At 43.3% G+C, this 18487-nt stretch overlaps 1 protein-coding gene across 1 annotated transcript in view; it reads left to right on the plus strand.

Annotated features, from left to right (window-relative positions):
• The window catches only part of RECK (reversion inducing cysteine rich protein with kazal motifs), a 103486-nt gene continuing 84999 nt past the window's right edge, over positions 1-18487 (plus strand). Inside the window, exons 1-5 of the mRNA XM_081971609.1 lie at positions 1-126; positions 13220-13278; positions 13625-13699; positions 16220-16256; positions 18225-18310. Of these exons, the coding sequence (XP_081827735.1) occupies positions 27-126; positions 13220-13278; positions 13625-13699; positions 16220-16256; positions 18225-18310 (357 nt within the window). The 5' untranslated portion in view covers positions 1-26. The remainder of the gene's footprint in view (positions 127-13219; positions 13279-13624; positions 13700-16219; positions 16257-18224; positions 18311-18487) is intronic.

Below are 18487 nucleotides of genomic sequence, written 5' to 3' on the forward strand. Positions count from 1 at the left end.
ATGGGGCGGGCGGCAGAGAACGAGCTATGGCGACTCGAGACGTTCGTCCACAGCGGGAGAATGGGCGAAGTCAGACAGACCTGTTAATCATCCCCGTGTTACTCTTGTTCCTCCCAGGCATGACGGGTAAGAATGGCTCCAGGAACAATTAAATAGTAGGCTGGATAGCTATGCATTCAGAACCATCTCTCAATCAACCCGCTAATTAACCGGGGTTGCAAGGGATGGGGGTTGGGGGTTGGCTGAAGTTTGAAGGAATTTGCTGATAATGCCTTTAAATTAAAAAAAAAATCAAGGATGTCGGTCGAATTATGTGTGCTATCTCAGACGTCCATTAAAACGGAGTTTAGCATAAAATTCCTTGGAATTTGAATATTTTCACTTTGGTTTTTTCTCAAAGTGCTGTCTATTCATTTACAGTACATATCTTCAGTGAAATTCTTAAAATAAAGGACATGGATTGGAGCTGGATTGGAGATACCCGAAGGTCTGAATCAGGGAATGGGAAATCAGAAATGCTATTAACATAACTACTGTACAAATCAAAACAAGCTGCAAACACCCACCCACCCACACCCACACACAAACACACATTCCACCCACACACCCCAAACAGTAAATCCTCCCAACAGGAATGGAATAGAAATATTTTATTATGCTTTCTCTTATTATTTTAAAGCATAATGTATACCATGGATAATGGTATATTTTTTTTTCCAGTTTCTTGTTTTGTCTTAATTTAAATATGTTTGTTCTAATAAAATTAGAATGTATTCTGTTTATTTTCCTTGGATTAAGAAACAGGGTTTAGGGAACAGTCCTGAGCATAGATCACTAGATAGAAAAGTGGGTACTGGACAGATTAGAATAAAGGCTCAATTCCAGAGAATAGAATTATTGTCTCTAGGATTAGGATATTAGGTCTGGAACAGGAGACTTGCATTTTAAAACTTGCCAATATATCACTTACACTTTGAGGAATTCTAAACACTGTTATCCTGTGATGGACAAAATTAAATCTGATGCGGAGTGCTGTAATTATTTGTATTTCTAGACTTCTTTCTTTAAAATTTCTGCTCTAACTTCTTTTGAAAAACCAAGACAGAATTATGTTGGTTCTGTTTTGATGTTTAACATTTTATGGCCCAAATATTCATATAAGAAAACTGACAAAGGAGATTCTCATAAAATTGCCATAATTCAGTGAGAAATTTCAAAAGTCTATTTAAATCATCAAATCCAACCTCTTGGAATCTACTCTGGCTAATTGGTTCCTCTGTAAAACTGTTCTTATTGTTAGGAATTAAAAGATTCAGTCACCATAACTTAAATATGTTCTGCAAAGATTTTCATATGGTGCTCTTTCAAGTATTTGAAAAGTATTATTGTATGCTCTCAAATCACCTTTTTCTTCTTTTAGTAGGGTTGTGCCTTTGAGTCAATTTTGATTCCTTGTGACTGCCTCTGTTAACATTCTGAAATAATTCTATTCTTACTGAATTATTGCAATCCATGACTTTTCCTTAACCTTTGCTGGTACTGAATAAAAGAGTAACAGAATAACAAGTGTTAGAATGTACCCTGGAGATCCTCTAGTCTAACCCCTGTTCAAGCATCAGACCCTGTACCATTTCAGACAAATGGCTAACCCAGTCTCTTTAAAAACTTCCAGTGAACTTCTGAAGGCAAGTCATTCCATTGTTTATTGTTTTCACCGTCAAGAAATTTCTTCTTAGTTCTAGGTTGCTTCCCTCCTTGGTTAATTTCCAACCATTGCTTCCTGCCAGTTACTGCTGTTGAGCCAAATTTCAGCTAATCTGTATCTGGTTAGTTTTTCTTGCCTAAGTGTAATATCTTACTTTTTTTCTACATTGAATTTCATTTTTTTAGATAAGGCCCAAGTTCAAGTCTGTTAAAATCCATCTGGATCTTGCTTTGCAAATGTATTGCTTGATTATCTTTTCCAGGATCTTCCCAGGTATTGATGTCAAGCTGATTGACTTGTAGTTTCCTGGATTTGGTTTTTTTCTTCATTTTTTGAGGATGGGAATCATATCAGCTTTTTCCCAGTCTTTTGGTAGTTCTCTGGTGCTCCAGGATCTTTGAAAGATGTGGTTCTGAGATCACATCTGCCAGCTTCTTCAGAATCCTGTCATTTAATCAGAATAGTTAACAGAATAACAGAGTTGGAAGGGACCTTGGAAGTCTTCTAGTCCAACCGCCTGCTCAGGAAGGAAACCCTGCACCAAGGGTCTGCAACCTGCAGTTCTGGAGCCGCATGTGGCTCTTTCATCTTTCTACTCTGGCTCCTTATCGCTCAAAATATGTGTCACAAACGCCAGTGTGCAACAACCGCCATGTTTTTGTTGCATGCAGAAATAAAAAATTGTGTTCTCTGTAGCAGTTCATTGATCTCACACTATGGTTTTTTTATACATAACATAAAGATAAAAACCAACATATGCAGTGTTATCTTCATTTTAGATGTCAAAAGGGGTTTGTGGCTCCCGGTGTTTTATGTGGGAAACAGGTCCAAATGGCTCTTTGAGTGTTTAAGGTTGCCGATCCCTGCCCTACACCATTTCAGACAAATGGTAATCCAATCTGTTCTTTAAAACTTCCCGTGTTGAAGCATTAACAACTTCTCGAGGAAAGTTGTTCCACTGATTAATTGTTCTAACTGTCAGGAAATTTCTTCTTAGTTCTAGATTGCTTCTTTCCTTGATTAGTTTCCATCCATTGCTTCTTGTTCTGCTCTCAGGTGCTTTGGAGAATAGCTTGACTCCTTCTTCGTTGTGGCAATCCTGAGATATTGGAACATTGCTATGTCACCCCTAGTCCTTCTTTTCATTAAATTAGACATAACCAATTCTGGCAACCATTCTTTATGTTTTAGACTCTTATCCCCTCATCATCTCTTCTCCTAGGCACTACTTGGAGTGTCCAAGCATGGGTTAACTTCAGCTTGCTGCCCAAGGACTAAGTTCGAAGTTCGTGTAGCCACGCCTCTTGGTCCCTCAGAGGCCCAGTTTAAAAAACTCAGTCGCCCTAAAAGGACGCGTTTGGGGAGTTCCAGTCCTTGTGCAGCAAGCTGGGCTCTCAATTCTTACTGTAGTGCAGCCTTTATTATTTTTGTGAGTCTTCGTTTAGATCCCTTAGTTCCTTTCTTGTTTTCTCTTCCATTGAGAACAGTTGGAAATTGTCTTCTTTGACTCCTGATGCCCAGAACAGGCTGCCTGGAGCGAGCTGTCTTCCGCGCTGCCACGGTTGAGGCACCACCATGGGAGGCTCACTAGCGGCTGCTGGCGAGCCCTTTGGGGCAGGTAGGCAGTCAGGGCCCCTTTTACAGCTGTCGGAATAGCCTGGAGGCTCTCCTGAGCCATCCGATTTGCTGACAACTTCCCTGGTGCTGCTCAAGCTTGCGGCAGCCATTTTGGTAGGAGAAAAATTGGCTTTATTTCTGAGCTATTTGAAGCCGCGCCTTGCCTGTTCCACCACAGATCGCTGCTGGGAGGGGTCCTTAACTCTTGGCCTTGCTCCGGGTCTCCAGACAGGCCTCCCCGTCCCCAGGCCTTCCATCAAAGCGGCTGCAGGGAGTTTGGCTATTGCCTGGACCATTCCCTGATATTTAATTAGCACGGATCTGCTGGCGCCCCGAACTTCCATTTTGGCGCCAAAACTTGTCCTGCCTTCATCGCACCTATTGGGACATTGCTTGCCCTCTCAGGGCCATCAGCTCCCTTTTGCTTCATTTAGAGACTCATTCTCCAACACCCTAAGCTGTCTCTGTGCCAAGATTTCACCATGGCCAATACCAGCGAGGCTGAAGAGATGAACAAGGCAGGACCCACCACTAGTAAGAGCAGCAGACTATACCCTGCTGCTAAGGGTGGGGGGACTGAGTGCCCATCTAAAGGGAAACAGCCCAAGCCCAAGCAGCCATCCAAGGCAGCAGAAAGATTGGCTGAAAGGCGGCAGAAGGTCCTGGAAAGGCAGTACCAGAAGGCTCAATCTGCCCAGAAGCCTGCAGCCCTTCCCTCTCCTCCTGTGGAGGAGTCTGCAGGTCCCTCCCTCCCCCCCCCCCAGCGAGACAGGTCCCCTTCCCTGGCAGGAGAGGAGGATTTTGGATTTTCTCCCAATCCCTCCAGGGCTTCCCCTAGATCTCTCAGCTTATCCCTAGTTGAGGAATTTATTAACGAGGCCTGTTCATTTATGGGAGAGGGAGCCTTGCCTCTGACTGCATCTGGGTCCAAGGCACCTGATCATTCTGAGGACCAGGGGCCTCAGCTGCCCTGGGAAATGTAGGAGTTGGTTGCACGTGCAATTTCTCAGGAGATTGCAGATGGCATACAACAGATCTCTCTTTGCCTTGCTAGGGCCGTACCCTATCCAAGGCTCGCATTTCGGGTTCTAAGGACCCACCAGCCAGAGCTTCCTCCCCGACCTCTTCTGGGGTCAGTGAGGTGTCTGAGGTGGAGGAGAGCGAGCAGGACACCCCTGACCTTTCCGAGGACGAGAATCCTCTCCCCGACACGCCCGCCTTCTTGGGCTTGTTCAAGCTCTCTATGTTTATGACTGTCCTCACCAAAGCCAGCGCCTCCGCCACCCAAATGGATCTCCCAGCACAGTTGGATAAACCTTCGTCTGAGCAGGGTACCAAGGGTGCAGTTGGTCCCCAGGATCTGGGCACGGGGCCCTTCAAGGAGACCCCCCCTCAAGAACTAGTGCCAGCCCCCAGCTGTTTCTGGATGTCATCCAGCGCCAATGGACCCAATCAGGGTCTATGGCTAATCCCAGCGGGGTGGATAAAAAACTGTATACTATGGAGAGTGGTATCGAGGAGCTATTAAAGCTTCCTCAGGTGGGCAATCCCATAGTTGCCTTCACTTCCAATTCTGTACTCCCAGCTGATCTGCTAGAGGGCCTCAAAGCTGAAGTTAAAAGAGCGGAGAAGGCTTCCCATAAAACCCACTTGGCCACTCCGTGGGCCATGAGGCCCTCCTCCTCCTCTTCCTACTTTAGCAGGGCAGCCCTGTTTTGGCTCTACAAGCTGTTATCCAGCCTTCCAGCCAGAGATACCAGGACACGCCAGGACGTGAATAAAATCATTGCAACCGTCAAATACCCCGCCGAAGCCTCGCTTAATGCCACCAAATTCTCTTCCACAGCTCTCGCTTCCAATGTGACCTCTCACCGTCTGCCATGACTTCGCCACTGGCAGGCGGACATGAAGGCAAAGTGGAAGCTTGCTTCCGCTCCCTTCAAAGTGGTAAGCTCTTTGGAGAGGCCTTGGACTCGGTTTTAATTGAGTCCAAGGACAAACGGAAGATTCTGCTATCGGTCACTAAAAAGCCTCATCGCAAGGGAAATTCCTTCTTCTGTAGGCAGCACTTTCAGGCCGCAGAACACCCGGCCCCATCTGGGGGAATTAACCGATAATACTCCCAATCCCAGAATCGTGCCCAAGACAGACCATTGTACAGGGATAAGAATAGGTAGCAGGGCAACCGCAGGTCCTTCTGAGGGGGGTACTTAACTATTCCTTTCGGAAGACTAAGTGACAGTCACCAGTCCCCTCCCATAGGCGGTCGTCTTGAACTCTATGCCGCACAATGGGAGGAGACGACAGACACTTGGATTCTGAATACGGTCTGCCATGGCTTTACCCTGGAATTCCTCTCGACTCCTCCACAGACCTTTGTCTGTTGTCCCATTCCCAAGTCTGCCCACAAGCTCCAGCTGATGTGGGCAGAGATAGGGCATTTGCTGGAGATAGCGGCCATCGAGATAGTTCCCAGAGGTCAAGAGGGCAGAGGGTTCTACTTGATCCTCTTCCTTGTCCCAAAGTCATTGGGGGGTGTGTGTGAGGGCAATCCTGGACCTCAAGAAACTCAACATCCATATAAAGTAGAAGTGCTTCAAGATGCAATCTCTTCAAACCATACTGGGTTGCATCAGGCAGGGCGACCTCCTAACTTCCATTGATTTGAAGGAGGTGTACCGGCATGTTCCCATTCATCCAGCGCATCAAAAGTTTCCGAGTTCCATTTGCCAACCAACACTATTGGTACAGAGTCCTCCCCTTCGGATTCTCATCGGCTCCTCGGACATACACCAAACGTCTGGCCGCCATCACAGCTGATCTCCGATCCCTCCCAGTGAGGCTAGAATGCTACCTGGACGAGTCCTCAACCATTCGTCGTCCAGGGGGCAGGTCCAGAGAGACCTTGACATCACCATACGTACTCTTCAACATCATAGGTTTTCAATCAATCTCGACAAGAGCCACCTGACTCCAACATCCAGGATTCAACATCTCGGTACGGTGATCGACTCCCAAGAGCTGCAAGGTCTTCCTCACACAAGAGAGCGTGGACAGCATCAGATCTCTGGTAAGATGCATCCAAACGACTGGGTCAGCGTCCATTGTGTCTCTCTCCCAGTTGCTGGGAAAACTAATTTCGTGCATTGCCGTGGTACCTTGGGCGTGCCTGCACGTGTGGGAGCTTCAATGGTTCCTCCTGCCGATCCAAAGACGCAAGGTCAGCAACTCCAAGAGGGTGATTCGCCTTCCCCAGAGGGTGATCCGGTCTCTCAGATGGTGGCAGTCGGAGGCCCTGCAACAGGGATCCTTTTTCAAGGAACCAGAGCACCTGGTCATAACAACGGATGCCAGCCTATACAGCTGGGGCGGTCATCTCCAGACTTATGTCATACAAGGCAGGTGGTTGCAGGCAGAGCTCACCCACAATATAAATTGGCTGGAGCTCCAGGCCGCCAGGCTAGCCCTGCATCCTTTTCGCCATCACATCGAGGGCTCCGATGTTCTAATACTGACCGACAACATTGCCATCAAGGCATACATAAACCATCAAGGTGGCACCCAGTCCCAAGCCCTGATGTAGGAGGTGGAAGCCCTAGGCCGATGGACAGAACAACACCTTGCATTGCTGAGGGCGGACCACATTTCGGGGGAGGACAACATAACAGCAGATTGGCTGAGCAGGACCACCATCAACATCTCGGACTGGCGACTCCATCCATCGTTCCGTCAGCTGTCACAGAGATTTGGCCTTCCAAGGGTCGACCTGTTCGCCACCCCAGCCAACACGCACCTCCCACTGTTCTTCACCAGATTCCTGGGTCCCACAGAGGAAGGGACGGATGCCCTTGGGGGAACTGGGCTCCCAGCCTGCTATATGCCTTTCCACCCCTCCCCTTGATACCTCTTGTGATCTGGAAGATCCTGTCGGAGAGGGCGGAGGTGTTGCTGGTCGCATCTTACTGGCCGAGGAGGTCATGGTTCGCCGACCTTGTCAGCCTGTTGGTGACACAGCACTGGTGCATATCTCAGGAGCAAATCTCCCTCAGCCAAGGGGCCATTCAACATCCACACCCTCAGTGACTACAATTAGCCGTTTGGCACTTGAGGGGGACCTCCTGAGGTTGAGCAAGTTTTCAGACAAGGTCATTCATACCATCCAGGCATCCCTGTGCCCTGCCACAATCCAAATCTATGAAGCGACATGGTCAGCCTTTTCATCCTGGTGCCAGTCTCATCAGATTATTGCCACTTCCGTGACCATTCCACAACTCCTGGAATTTCTCCAGGAAGGACTGGACAAAGGCCTAGCTCTCAACACGCTCCACTGGCAGACGGCAGCCTTGTCCACCATTCTGTCCACAGATTCATCTCTGCCTCTCAGTAGACCTCCTCAGGTCCGCAGCTTCCTCAAGGGGGCTACTAACCTCAGTCCTCCTGCAATACTCCGGTATCCGACCTGGAATTTGTCTGTCGTCCTGCAGACACTGACCGCCTCTCCATTTGAACCGCTTCGATCCATCAGTTTGTGCCACTTGTCACTAAAAGGCTTTTCTCATAGCCGTCACCTTGGCCCGCCGGATCTCTGAGCTGGCAGCCCTTTCGGTCAGGGAGGATCTTTGTGTTGTACATTTGGACAGGGTCGTCCAGGCTTTGTGCCGAAAGTTAACAGCATCTTCCACAGGACACAGGGGGTGATACTCTCTGACTTTTGTCCGCGACCCATACATCCGAGGGAACACACATGGCGTAAGCTTGACGTTCGGCGTGCTGTTCGAATATACAAGGACTGCTTCCTTTGTAAGTCTGAATTGTTCTTTGTGTCCTTCCAGCCCGTTTCCATTGGCAGGAAAGTATCATCCTCAATCATAGGACGCTGGATACGGGCCTACATTAAGCTGACTTATGAGCAGCAGGCTAGACCGGTTCCACCTCGAATAACAACACACTCCACGAGGAGCGCCGCAACATTGGCCCACGCATGCGCCCATCAAAGACATATGTAGGGCTGCGACCTGGTCGTCACCATCTCCCTTCGTGCGGAACTACCGACTGGATTTCTTTGCATCTGCGGAAGCTTCTTTTGGGAGGAGGGTCTTACAGCGGGTCATCGTGACTCCTGACAGCCTGATTTCTTCTTCTTCCCACCCTGGGAGCACATAACTTGGGTATGTCCCATGCTTAGGCACCCCAAGCAGCGCCTAGGAGAATGACCTGAATGGTCGTTTTTTAGGCACTGCGGGAGTGTCCAACACCTCCCTGGGGTCGTCTGTGGGTGCATAGGTTACCACCTTGACATAGGGATTGTTCTATACGCTATCCTTTTGGAACTCTTTCTTCATTTTTTAAATTGAGCCTCTGAGGGAGCAAGAGGCATGACTACACGAACTTTGAACTCAATCCTTGGGCAGCAAGCTGAAGTTAACCCATTCTTGGACACTCCCGCAGTGCCTAGAGAACGACCATTCAGATAAGCAATGGTCATTCTCTGCACTCTTTCTAGAGTGACCCTTCACTAAACTGATTTCAATTAAACAATTTAAAACAAAGAATATTATAAATTGCGGAAAGTGATTTAATATGTCACTAATTTTGAAGTCAAATTTGGGCAGCAATTTGTTAAGAATACTTCAATGTGAATTCTTGTTTAAATATCAATTTCAACTTCAAAGCATTATGCAAAAATCTTTTCAAAAATAAAGCTGATTTTAATATTTTCTATGACATAATTTTAACTATTGTAATTTGTTTTTGGTTCATTGTTTGCTGTTTTTGATTATTATTATTGTAGACACTGTTTATGAAGGCTGAGTATATGTGGTATAATAAATAAATTGATTTTTTCATTGCAATCTTCTATTGTCTGAACATTGACAATTGGTAATATTTTGAGTACAGCATACATTCTTGCATCAGTTGTTACTGCAGAAATAAAGTTTAAAAAAGGAAAAGAGAGATAAAGAATTGTAAGATACTTTGCAAATATATTGGTAAGAAATGGCAAATAGGTGGGAAGTATATTTCTTATCCAGTATAATCAGTTGACTGTAGGTGAAGTCTGAAGCGGGTCAGGAGAAATCAGACTTGACTATCATGCTCTGAATCCTTTCCAATTGTTCATGAAATTTGAATGGAAGCTTAAAGGATAGATGACTCTTTTACCAGCAGCAAGTTTCTTTTTCTTTTTATTGTTAAATAATGTCATCACACAGAAGCTAAGGCTACCTCTTGTCTTTTCCCATATCCTTTCTCTAGTGATTATGATTGCAAAGCTAATGTTAACAAAACTGCTGTTTAGCAATTCTTATTCAAATTAACATGAAAGATAATCTGGGTTCTATGGTACCTGAATAACATTCCATAGCATTTATGATGCTATTAATATTTACTAACTTTATTTTAGTAATCATTATAAAATGGATTAGTTGGGTCCAAATGATTAGCATGGGACTTAGAGCAGATTATCAACCAATAAATTCATGCTCCTTTTGGCATTTCAGTGAGGAAGTTGTCAAGTTCCTAATGCAGTTTAATTAAGAAAAGTACTTTAATTAAGAAAAGTACAACAACTGGAAACATACAGTGGAGACCCTTCTCTCCCTCCCTCCCTTCCTTCCACCTTATTCATATTGGGGCAAATATTATTGGAAGAATTCATACTCAAATCACTATATTGTTGGTCTTCTGCTTTAGACGCCAGTTTGTGACATGTAGTAAATAGCAAAGATTCTCAGTTTTATTCTTAGGATCTCCCTTAAGCCAAAGACAGAATCATGAAACCAGGTGGTTTTCCTGATTCTCCTTGCTGAGGAGAACGTGACAGTTCTTAAGCTCAAAACCCAGAGGGCTCAGATGATATTCTAATTTATACTTTATGGAAAAGAAATTAAATATTGCAATTGAATTACTGACTGCAGAAGTGGGGCTGATAAGAGATACATTTTATTTTATTTCCAAAATTCAAAATCCAAGGAAAAAAGAGAGTAAGAACTGTGTATAAAAACAAAATAACAAACATAAACATAGATTAGCCTCCCTGGTTGAATAGTGATAAATATATTTCATTAACAAATAGTTCTCTCATCTTGAAAAACAGATCCACAAATTATGAACTTCTATATCATAGAAATATTATAAATATGAAATTTTATCAACCAATTTTCCTTGCTTCTATCTACTGTATTAAAGAACAGGTAATCCCAACAACAAAGCAAAACTTCAAAACTCTTTGTTAATAATAATTATTATTTTTAACTCACAAATAGTAGAGCTGGAAGGGACCTTCGAGGTCTTCTAGTCTAGCCTCTTGATCAAGGAGGAGACCTCTCTATGCCATTTCAGACAAGTGGCTGTCCAGTCTCTTCTTAAAACCCACCAGTGATGAAACACCCACAACATTTGAAGGCAAGCTGTTCCACTGGTTAATTGTTCTTACTCCTGGGAAGTTTCTCCTTAATTCCAGTTTGCTTCTCTCCTTCATTAGTTTTCATCCATTGTTTCTTTTCCTGCCCTCAGGTGCTTTGGAAAATAATTTAACCCTCCTTTTTTTTGTATCAGCCCCTCGGATACTGGAATACTGCTGTCATGTCACCCCTAGTCCTTTTTTCTACCCTAGCCAAATCCAAAGCCTGCAACCGTTCTTTATGTTTTAGTCTCCAGGCCTTTAATCATCTTAATTGCTCTTCTTTGCACATTTTTTGTAGCATGATGACTAAAATTGGATACAGTATTCCAGGTATGATCTTACTAACTTTTTATAAAGAGGTATTAATACTTTGTGTGATTTTGATTCTGTGCCTCTGTTTATACAACCATTTGCTTTTGGCTGCTGCAGCACACTACTGGCTCATATTTAAGTGATCCTCCATTAAGACTCCAAGGTTTTTCTTGACCACGCCTCCCTTTGCCTTGTGCAATTCAGTTTTAAAAACGAAGACAACCATAGCAGACCGTCGGTACTTAGTCCATTCAATATCATAGTCCTGACTTGTCATCAGACCCTGGGCGGGTTTGGACTCTCCCGCAGCGCCCAGAGAACGACCGTTCAGGTAAGCCAACGGTCTTTCTCCTGTGCGCTGCTTGGAGAGTCCAAGCATGGGACATACCCAAGCTATTGTCTCCCTGGGTGGGCAGTCTAGAGAGTCCGAAGCCTCTACAACCTTCTGTAAAATCCTTCTTCCAAAGGAGACTTCTGCCGAGGCAAAAGTGTCTATTTTATAGTTCTTGATAAATGCTGTGGGAGACGCCCACGTGGCTGCTCTGCAGATATCAATGATGGAGGCCTGGGTCGCCCATGCTGCTGAAGCGGCGGCACTCCTTGTTGAGTGCGCTGTCACGTTGCACAGTGTCGCTTTGCCCTGATGTTCATAGGCAAGCTTAATGCAAGCCCTCAACCAGCGCCCAATCGTGTGGGACGACACCTTGCGACTGAACGAAATGAAACAGAAGGATTCGGAACGGCGAAATTCCTTGGTCCTCTTAATGTAAATACCTACTGCCCTCCGTACATCCAATTTATGCCAAAGTTTTTCCGTTGGATGAACAGGTTTGGGACAGAAGTTAGGAAGGATCACTTCCTGAGATCTGTAGAAGTGTGTGTTCATTTTTGGTATAAATGTGGGATCAAGCCTCAAAATGACCCTGTCAGTATGTACAATGCAGAGGTCTTCTCTCACGGACAGCGCAGCTAGCTCAGATATCCTGCGCGCCGAGGTGATGGGTATAAGGAAAGCAGTCTTAATAGACAAATGATGGAGGCTTGTCTTCGGTATAGGTTTGAAGGGAACCCCCGTTAGAGCCTTCAAAACTAACGGTAAACTCCAGGACGGGTAACGATGAACCACCTGGGGGCAGATGTTCACTGCACCCCTCAGGAAGCTTTTGACTTGTGGGTGTTGGCTTAGGGATCGATGTGAGTTACAGGTGAGAATGGTGGACATAACCTCCGCCCATTGAACTCTCGCTGGCTGACCCACTTGCAGAACCATGGCCACCGTCCAGGGCGGAGTCTCCGAGGCGGTCTGATGGATGTCATTCTCCAGTAGCTGAGGAGGGAAAGGTGCCTTTGTTGGCGCCAGCCCAGGAACTGCAACACTTGGAGAGGAACAGACGCCGACCCACCTACCTCTCCGACTTCACCTGCACAACCTTGGGGGAAAGAGGTGTTGTGTCTGCACCATGGCAACCGGGGAGTGTCAATCAGGACTGGAGATACCCGCCATTGGCTAAGAGCGCAGGTGTATCCGGCGGGAGAAAAGCAAGGTTCTAATTGGTTGCTGGTTTGACAGCTACCATATAAATAGCTGTCAAACTGGGGATGTTCCGTTCTGTTGTTCTGAAGTTGTTACTGATTAAACAAATCTGTTGATAGCAGAATTTGCCTCAGTCATTATTCGCCACTGGAGAGTATTTAATAAGAAGCAACCTAGACCTAAAGAGAAATTTCCGATAATGAGACTATTGCAACAGATTGTAGTGAGATTGAAAAATACTGGGAAGATTGTGCTATGTATAAACAACCAGTAGATAGGAGAGTTCATTAGTAGTTTACCTCATAAAAGACAAGTCAGCCTGGCTGCAAAAAGCTTGGGGGGGGGGGGGAATTAAAATGTTGGAAGAATTTCTACCTTAATGAATTCAATAATAAATGGTGGATGGAGGTCTGTTGTAGGATCCAATATTTTGTCTTTTACTCCTAATCTTTGAATGAAACATATAATTATAAAAATATAATTTTTACTGCTTTGATCATGTGCTGTTGTAAAAGCTTGGCAATGACTGTCATTTCAGTGTTCAGTTTTAAAGTAGAACTTTAGAAAAATAGCAAGCATAAAAACAAAAAAAGTTCCATTAGCATTACAAAGTTTTATTGAGGTTGAAAAGTATGTTTTCCTACAGGTGCATCATGCTGTTACCTTGCGAAGAATAACTTAATGTGTCATGATGTTTGTGAACTGGTAAGTTGGCTCTCAATTTATGCCAAACTTTACATTTGAACTGGCATTCTAATGATAGAATACCAATTCAAATACTACCATAATATGAGTCCCCTGGATAGGGCCAGCAATATTGCCATGTGTTTATCATTTTTAATGGTGAAGTTTTAAGCCTGACTCAGCCATCCATCTTTCCAAAGTCGGTAAAATGAGGACCCAGATTATTGGAGGCAATATGCAAATAATGCTTCTACATTGTAAATCACCCAGAGAGTGCTATAAAGCATTGTGAAGTTGTATATAAGCCTAAAATGCTATGCTATGCTATTTTTACCATGCAATATTTTCTTAACTATTCTTTTAATAGATTTTGGCATCTAAGAGCGATTCTCATTTGAAACACCTGTTGCAACGTGCTCCTGAATATTGTCCAGAATCAATGGTAGGTGTATTTATTCTTGGTTAGTATATAATGAACTTGTATACTGTACTGTAGAACATACAGGGAATTGAAGTAATGTTGACATAGAAGATAAGAAGAGTCATTGTTAGTATCATCGCTGCTTTAATGTCAGGTGGAGCTTGTGGGTTGCCTAAGCTCTTGGCCCAGATGACTGAACTATTGGGTGCCTTTGGTTACTAGATTCCAGTGTTGCATGGTCAACAAATGCAGCTGGTGTGAAATAAAACCACTTGTGTTTAAAACATAGTAAAGAATGAATATACAAAATTGATGTGTATTACTGAAGCCTGATTGGGAATTAATGGGATGTAGCCCTTTTTTGAAATCTGCTAGTTTAGATCCTGGAGCACGCGGAACCATTTGTCACGGCACGCAAAGCATTCAAGCTTTTTTAAAGCCATTTTTCACCCTCCCAAGGCTGCAGTGGCTTTATAGGAGCCTGGGGAGAGTGAAAAGAGCCTCGTCCCCCCCCCCCCCCCGGAGGCCCTCCGGAGGCTTCAGGAGCTTCCCTGAAGCCTCCGGAGAGCAAAAAAAATGGCCTTATGGGCAAACCAGAAGTTCAGGAACAGACTTCCAGTTTGCTCGTAGGGCCTCCGGAGGGCCTCTGGGGTGGGTGGGGGAGGCTGTTTTCGCCCTCCCCAGGCTCCTGTAAAGCCTCTGGAACCTGGGGACGGCGAAAAAAGCATGCAGAAAATGGGGCAAAGCACCTCATGCACGCATGCGCACTGGGGGGGTGTCGCACATTGCATTATGGGTGTGGCATGCCCGCGCATCACCCCCCTGCGCTCCGCCCCTTATGGCACACAAGCCAAAAAAAGTTCACAATCTCTGGCCTAGGGGAACAGTTTGTTGCACTTTGTGGATGCTTTTGCTTTGTGGTCTCCATAGCTGCCGTGCACTTGTCACAGTTATGGCCTGGGTTCATATAGATAGGCATATGCTAAATTTAGTCTTCACTTATCATATCTAATGTGATCTGAGATTAAGGCAAATTTTATTATAGATTGACCTTGTATCTGGCAGCAACTACTGCAAATGGGGGAGGGGACACTGATATTATGAAGATCAGACCTTGAGTACAGGGAATGGAATGCACGATTGGCAACAAACAGGACACCTTCTGGAAGACTGATTGACCTCTTGTCTCTTCTCATGTGATCTTGTGTCTATCATTACCCTGATTTACTGCCTTCTCTTTCCCCCACCAGAATATTGCAGATCCCCAGCACATGTCTTTCCTTCTCCAGGTTAAAGAATACTATTTCTGTAATCCAATAACTCAGTCCTCCAAATAACTAGTAGGTCTGAATCTCCTGATAGTTCTGCTCAGTATACAGTACCTTAAGTACAGCTGAACTATATAAATTAGCTATTCAGATGATAGATGGACAGGACAGGACAGACAGACAGATGATAGATAGAACTGGTCTAGCTGCTTCCATTCCATGCATATATTCCTACTCAATGTCTTATAGCAGAGAAAAGAAACAAGTTAGGACAAAACCTCGGTGCAGCTATCCCCACTCTGATCTCTATTCTGGAAAGGAGTAGGGAGTCTCTTCCCTACTCAATCTTTCATCCAAATTATTGAGACTTGTGGTTCCCAAATTGTGTGCAGTGGCATCCCAGTGAAATCACAAGTGCTCTGGGGATATTTTAAATTTCCAAATGAAACACAACTGTTAGGTACTTTTTTTCAGCCGAGGGCTACAGTGAAAAAATTACAGAAACATTAAGAGTGCTATGAATTGAGAGAATTTGGGAAGTATTGATCTACAGCAAGGCAAGAAAATGATAAGGGGTCTGGAGGCTAAACTGTGTGATGAATTGTTGCAGGAACTAGGTATGTCTAGTCTAACAAAGAAAAGAAATTTAGGAGTGACATTATAGCTGTCATATAGCTCAGGTATTCCACTACTTGAGGGGCTGTCATAGAGAAAAGTGGGGTTGGCTGCCCTCCAAAACACCTGAGGGCAAGACGAGTAATGAATGGAATTTTATTAAAAAGAGATCCAAACTAGAATTAAGAAATTTCTTGACAGAGAGAACAGTTAACCAATGGATCCAGAAATTTGGGTGCTCCTTCACTGGACATTTGCAAGAAAAGGTTGGGCAATTATTTACCTGGTGTAGTATAAGGTATCCTGCTCGACAGTGGGTTGCACTTCCAAAGTTGCTTTCAACTCTGTCATTCTGTGTTCTATATTCCATTTATTTACAACCTTCTTAATTAGGTCTCAGGAAGGTTATAATCAATTGATACTCTAAATTTCTGACATGCTGTATATGGAAAAAAATTTGTACAGCTTTTCCCAAACCAAGTATAAATTTGTGGGACTAAAATTCACGGTCTCCAAGTTTCTAGCCTGATTCTTTAATCACTACTAATTCATACACTTTTAAATATGCTAATGTTTCCAATACAAATATTTATCTTGCTTAAATATTTCTTTGAATTTCTGCTTTATTGCTTAGTAATGATAAAATTGTTCTTTGCAGAGAGAGGTTTGGGGCTGTATAAATTCCTCTTTGCCAGGTAAGATTATTATTATGTATAAACTTAATAGGATATATTTCCTTTCTGTTCCATGAAAAAAGTATAAATAGTTCTTGATTTATGAACATTCATTCAGTGACTGTTTAAAATTATGACAGTGCTAAAAAAGTGGACTTATGATCCATACCCAAAGTTACAGCCATTGTAGCACCACCATTGTTAGATGATCAACAGTGTTTTGACAACCCATCCACATTTTATTGTATCCTGTTATATTTTGTATGAACTGTACACCGCCCCGAGTCCCTTGCGGGAGAGGGGGCGGTCTAGAAGCATTAAATATTATTATTATTATTATTATTTACAACTGCAGGGGACTGCTGCCTTTAACTCCCAACCATTCTATGCTCTTTTGGCTGCCTTGTACAACTGGTGACAGTTCTAGGGCTGGGGCTGATATAGAGGTCTAGGGCGTAAGTTTCAGTACTGCTGCTGCCACAAAGAAACAACCTCTCAAGCCTATATCACAGTCAGTCATGTCAGCACCATTGTGCAAAGCTCCAATTGCTCCCCCTTAGACTCTGCCACATTTCATGGACCTTTGTTTCTTCATACCATTCTCAAAGCTATAGTCTTCATTCTTTCTCCAAGTCACATGTCTCATTTATTTTCTAAGCCATGGATTGTATTCCTTTTGCAACCTGTATGCCCCATTCCTTCTCTAAGAAGAAATTAGTTTAAATGATAATAATTTGCTATTTGGAGAAGGAATGGTAACTTTAAAGAATTAGGCATTATGAGAACAAGGCTCCTGCCATTTGCAAATAGTATACCTGTTCCATGCGACCTGGAGAAAACGAGAGGATTTCTGAAAGTTAGAAGTGAGTGCGCATATTAGAGAAGGAATGGGATGTGCTGCTCAGAAAATGAATGGAAACAATCTGCTTTCTTTTTTCTTTCATATTTCCCTGCTGATTACTTCCTCCATTAAGTGCATGCTTAAAACATGCTAGGTCTTATTTTGGGGTTTGGCCTTATCATTGGGAGCACAAGGTATCTCCATTAGTTTCTTACAACCATATACTAGTTGGCATAGATATCTAAATGAGAAGCCATAGGGAATGAATTTTTGCTCAATTGGCAACAAATTGCCAATTTTCTTTCCAAGTATAGGAATTAATATTTTTCTCTATTTCATTTTGAGGTTTGTACAGATCTTTTGCATTTTTTCTTTCACTTCTAAAATGCCAGCAACTCATAATTTTATTTCAGTTTCAAATTTGATGATCATCTTCTCAGTGTCTTTTTTGGCTCATTAAAAATATGCGGAACAAATATTTTCTGGGTTGGTCATACAGCCAGTTACGGTATATTTAGCTCAAATATTAAACTAACAGGTCTGTATTTTCCAGGTTCCTCCTTCTTCCCTTTTTTAAAGATTAGGGGGGCGGGGGTATTCTTCCAGTCTCACGATATGTAATCAATTTTGTCTTAAAAGATATTATAAAAACTATAAACTGTTATATTCTTCCTTTGGCATGAAAGCTGTCTAGGTAACTGTGGATCAGTCATTCTTTCTCAGCCCAACAGAATTGTTGGGAAAATAGGAGTAGAAGGAGTATGACCACTGTCTTGAGTTATTTATGAAAATAATGGCAGGATTAAAAAATGTCTAAAAACATTTAAATCTAACAATCAAACTGAATAATTGGAAATTACAGTATCCTAATCCGGCATGAGCCCTGTAAAACAGGATTATCTCTACAATACTGTATAAAATGTGTGCTGCTGCATGTTGTATATGTCATGATAAGGTTAGGGTGACAAAATTATATACAAAGAATGCCTCCTGAATTTAGCGTGGCTTGTTTTGGCAGCAATGTATTAGATTTGTAGTGCAATGTTTTGCTAAGTGTTGCCTTTGAGTTGTTTGATAAATATAAGATATACTTTAAAAATATACAGTATATAAGAATGATTTCATAATGTATTTTCTTTTCTTCAAAGGTGTTTTGAAAAAATCTGATGGCTGGGTTGGCTTAGGGTGCTGTGAATTAGCCATTGCTGTAGAATGTCGACAAGCATGTAAACAGGTAAGTGTTGTTGGATTCTTTCTTTTGGGGGATGTATATGTAATGCTAATATAAGGAAAAAATAGTAACATTTAACAGCACAGACCTGTTTTCTGAAGTCTTTTCTCCATATTTTCTGCTACAAATTGTTTTGAGCAAGGAGCATTGCAATATGTAAATGTCTTTCACAAGAAGGCT

Source organism: Natrix helvetica, assembly GCF_964273705.1.
Source record: "Natrix helvetica genome assembly, chromosome: Z".
In the NCBI taxonomy this organism is placed as follows: domain Eukaryota; kingdom Metazoa; phylum Chordata; class Lepidosauria; order Squamata; family Natricidae; genus Natrix; species Natrix helvetica.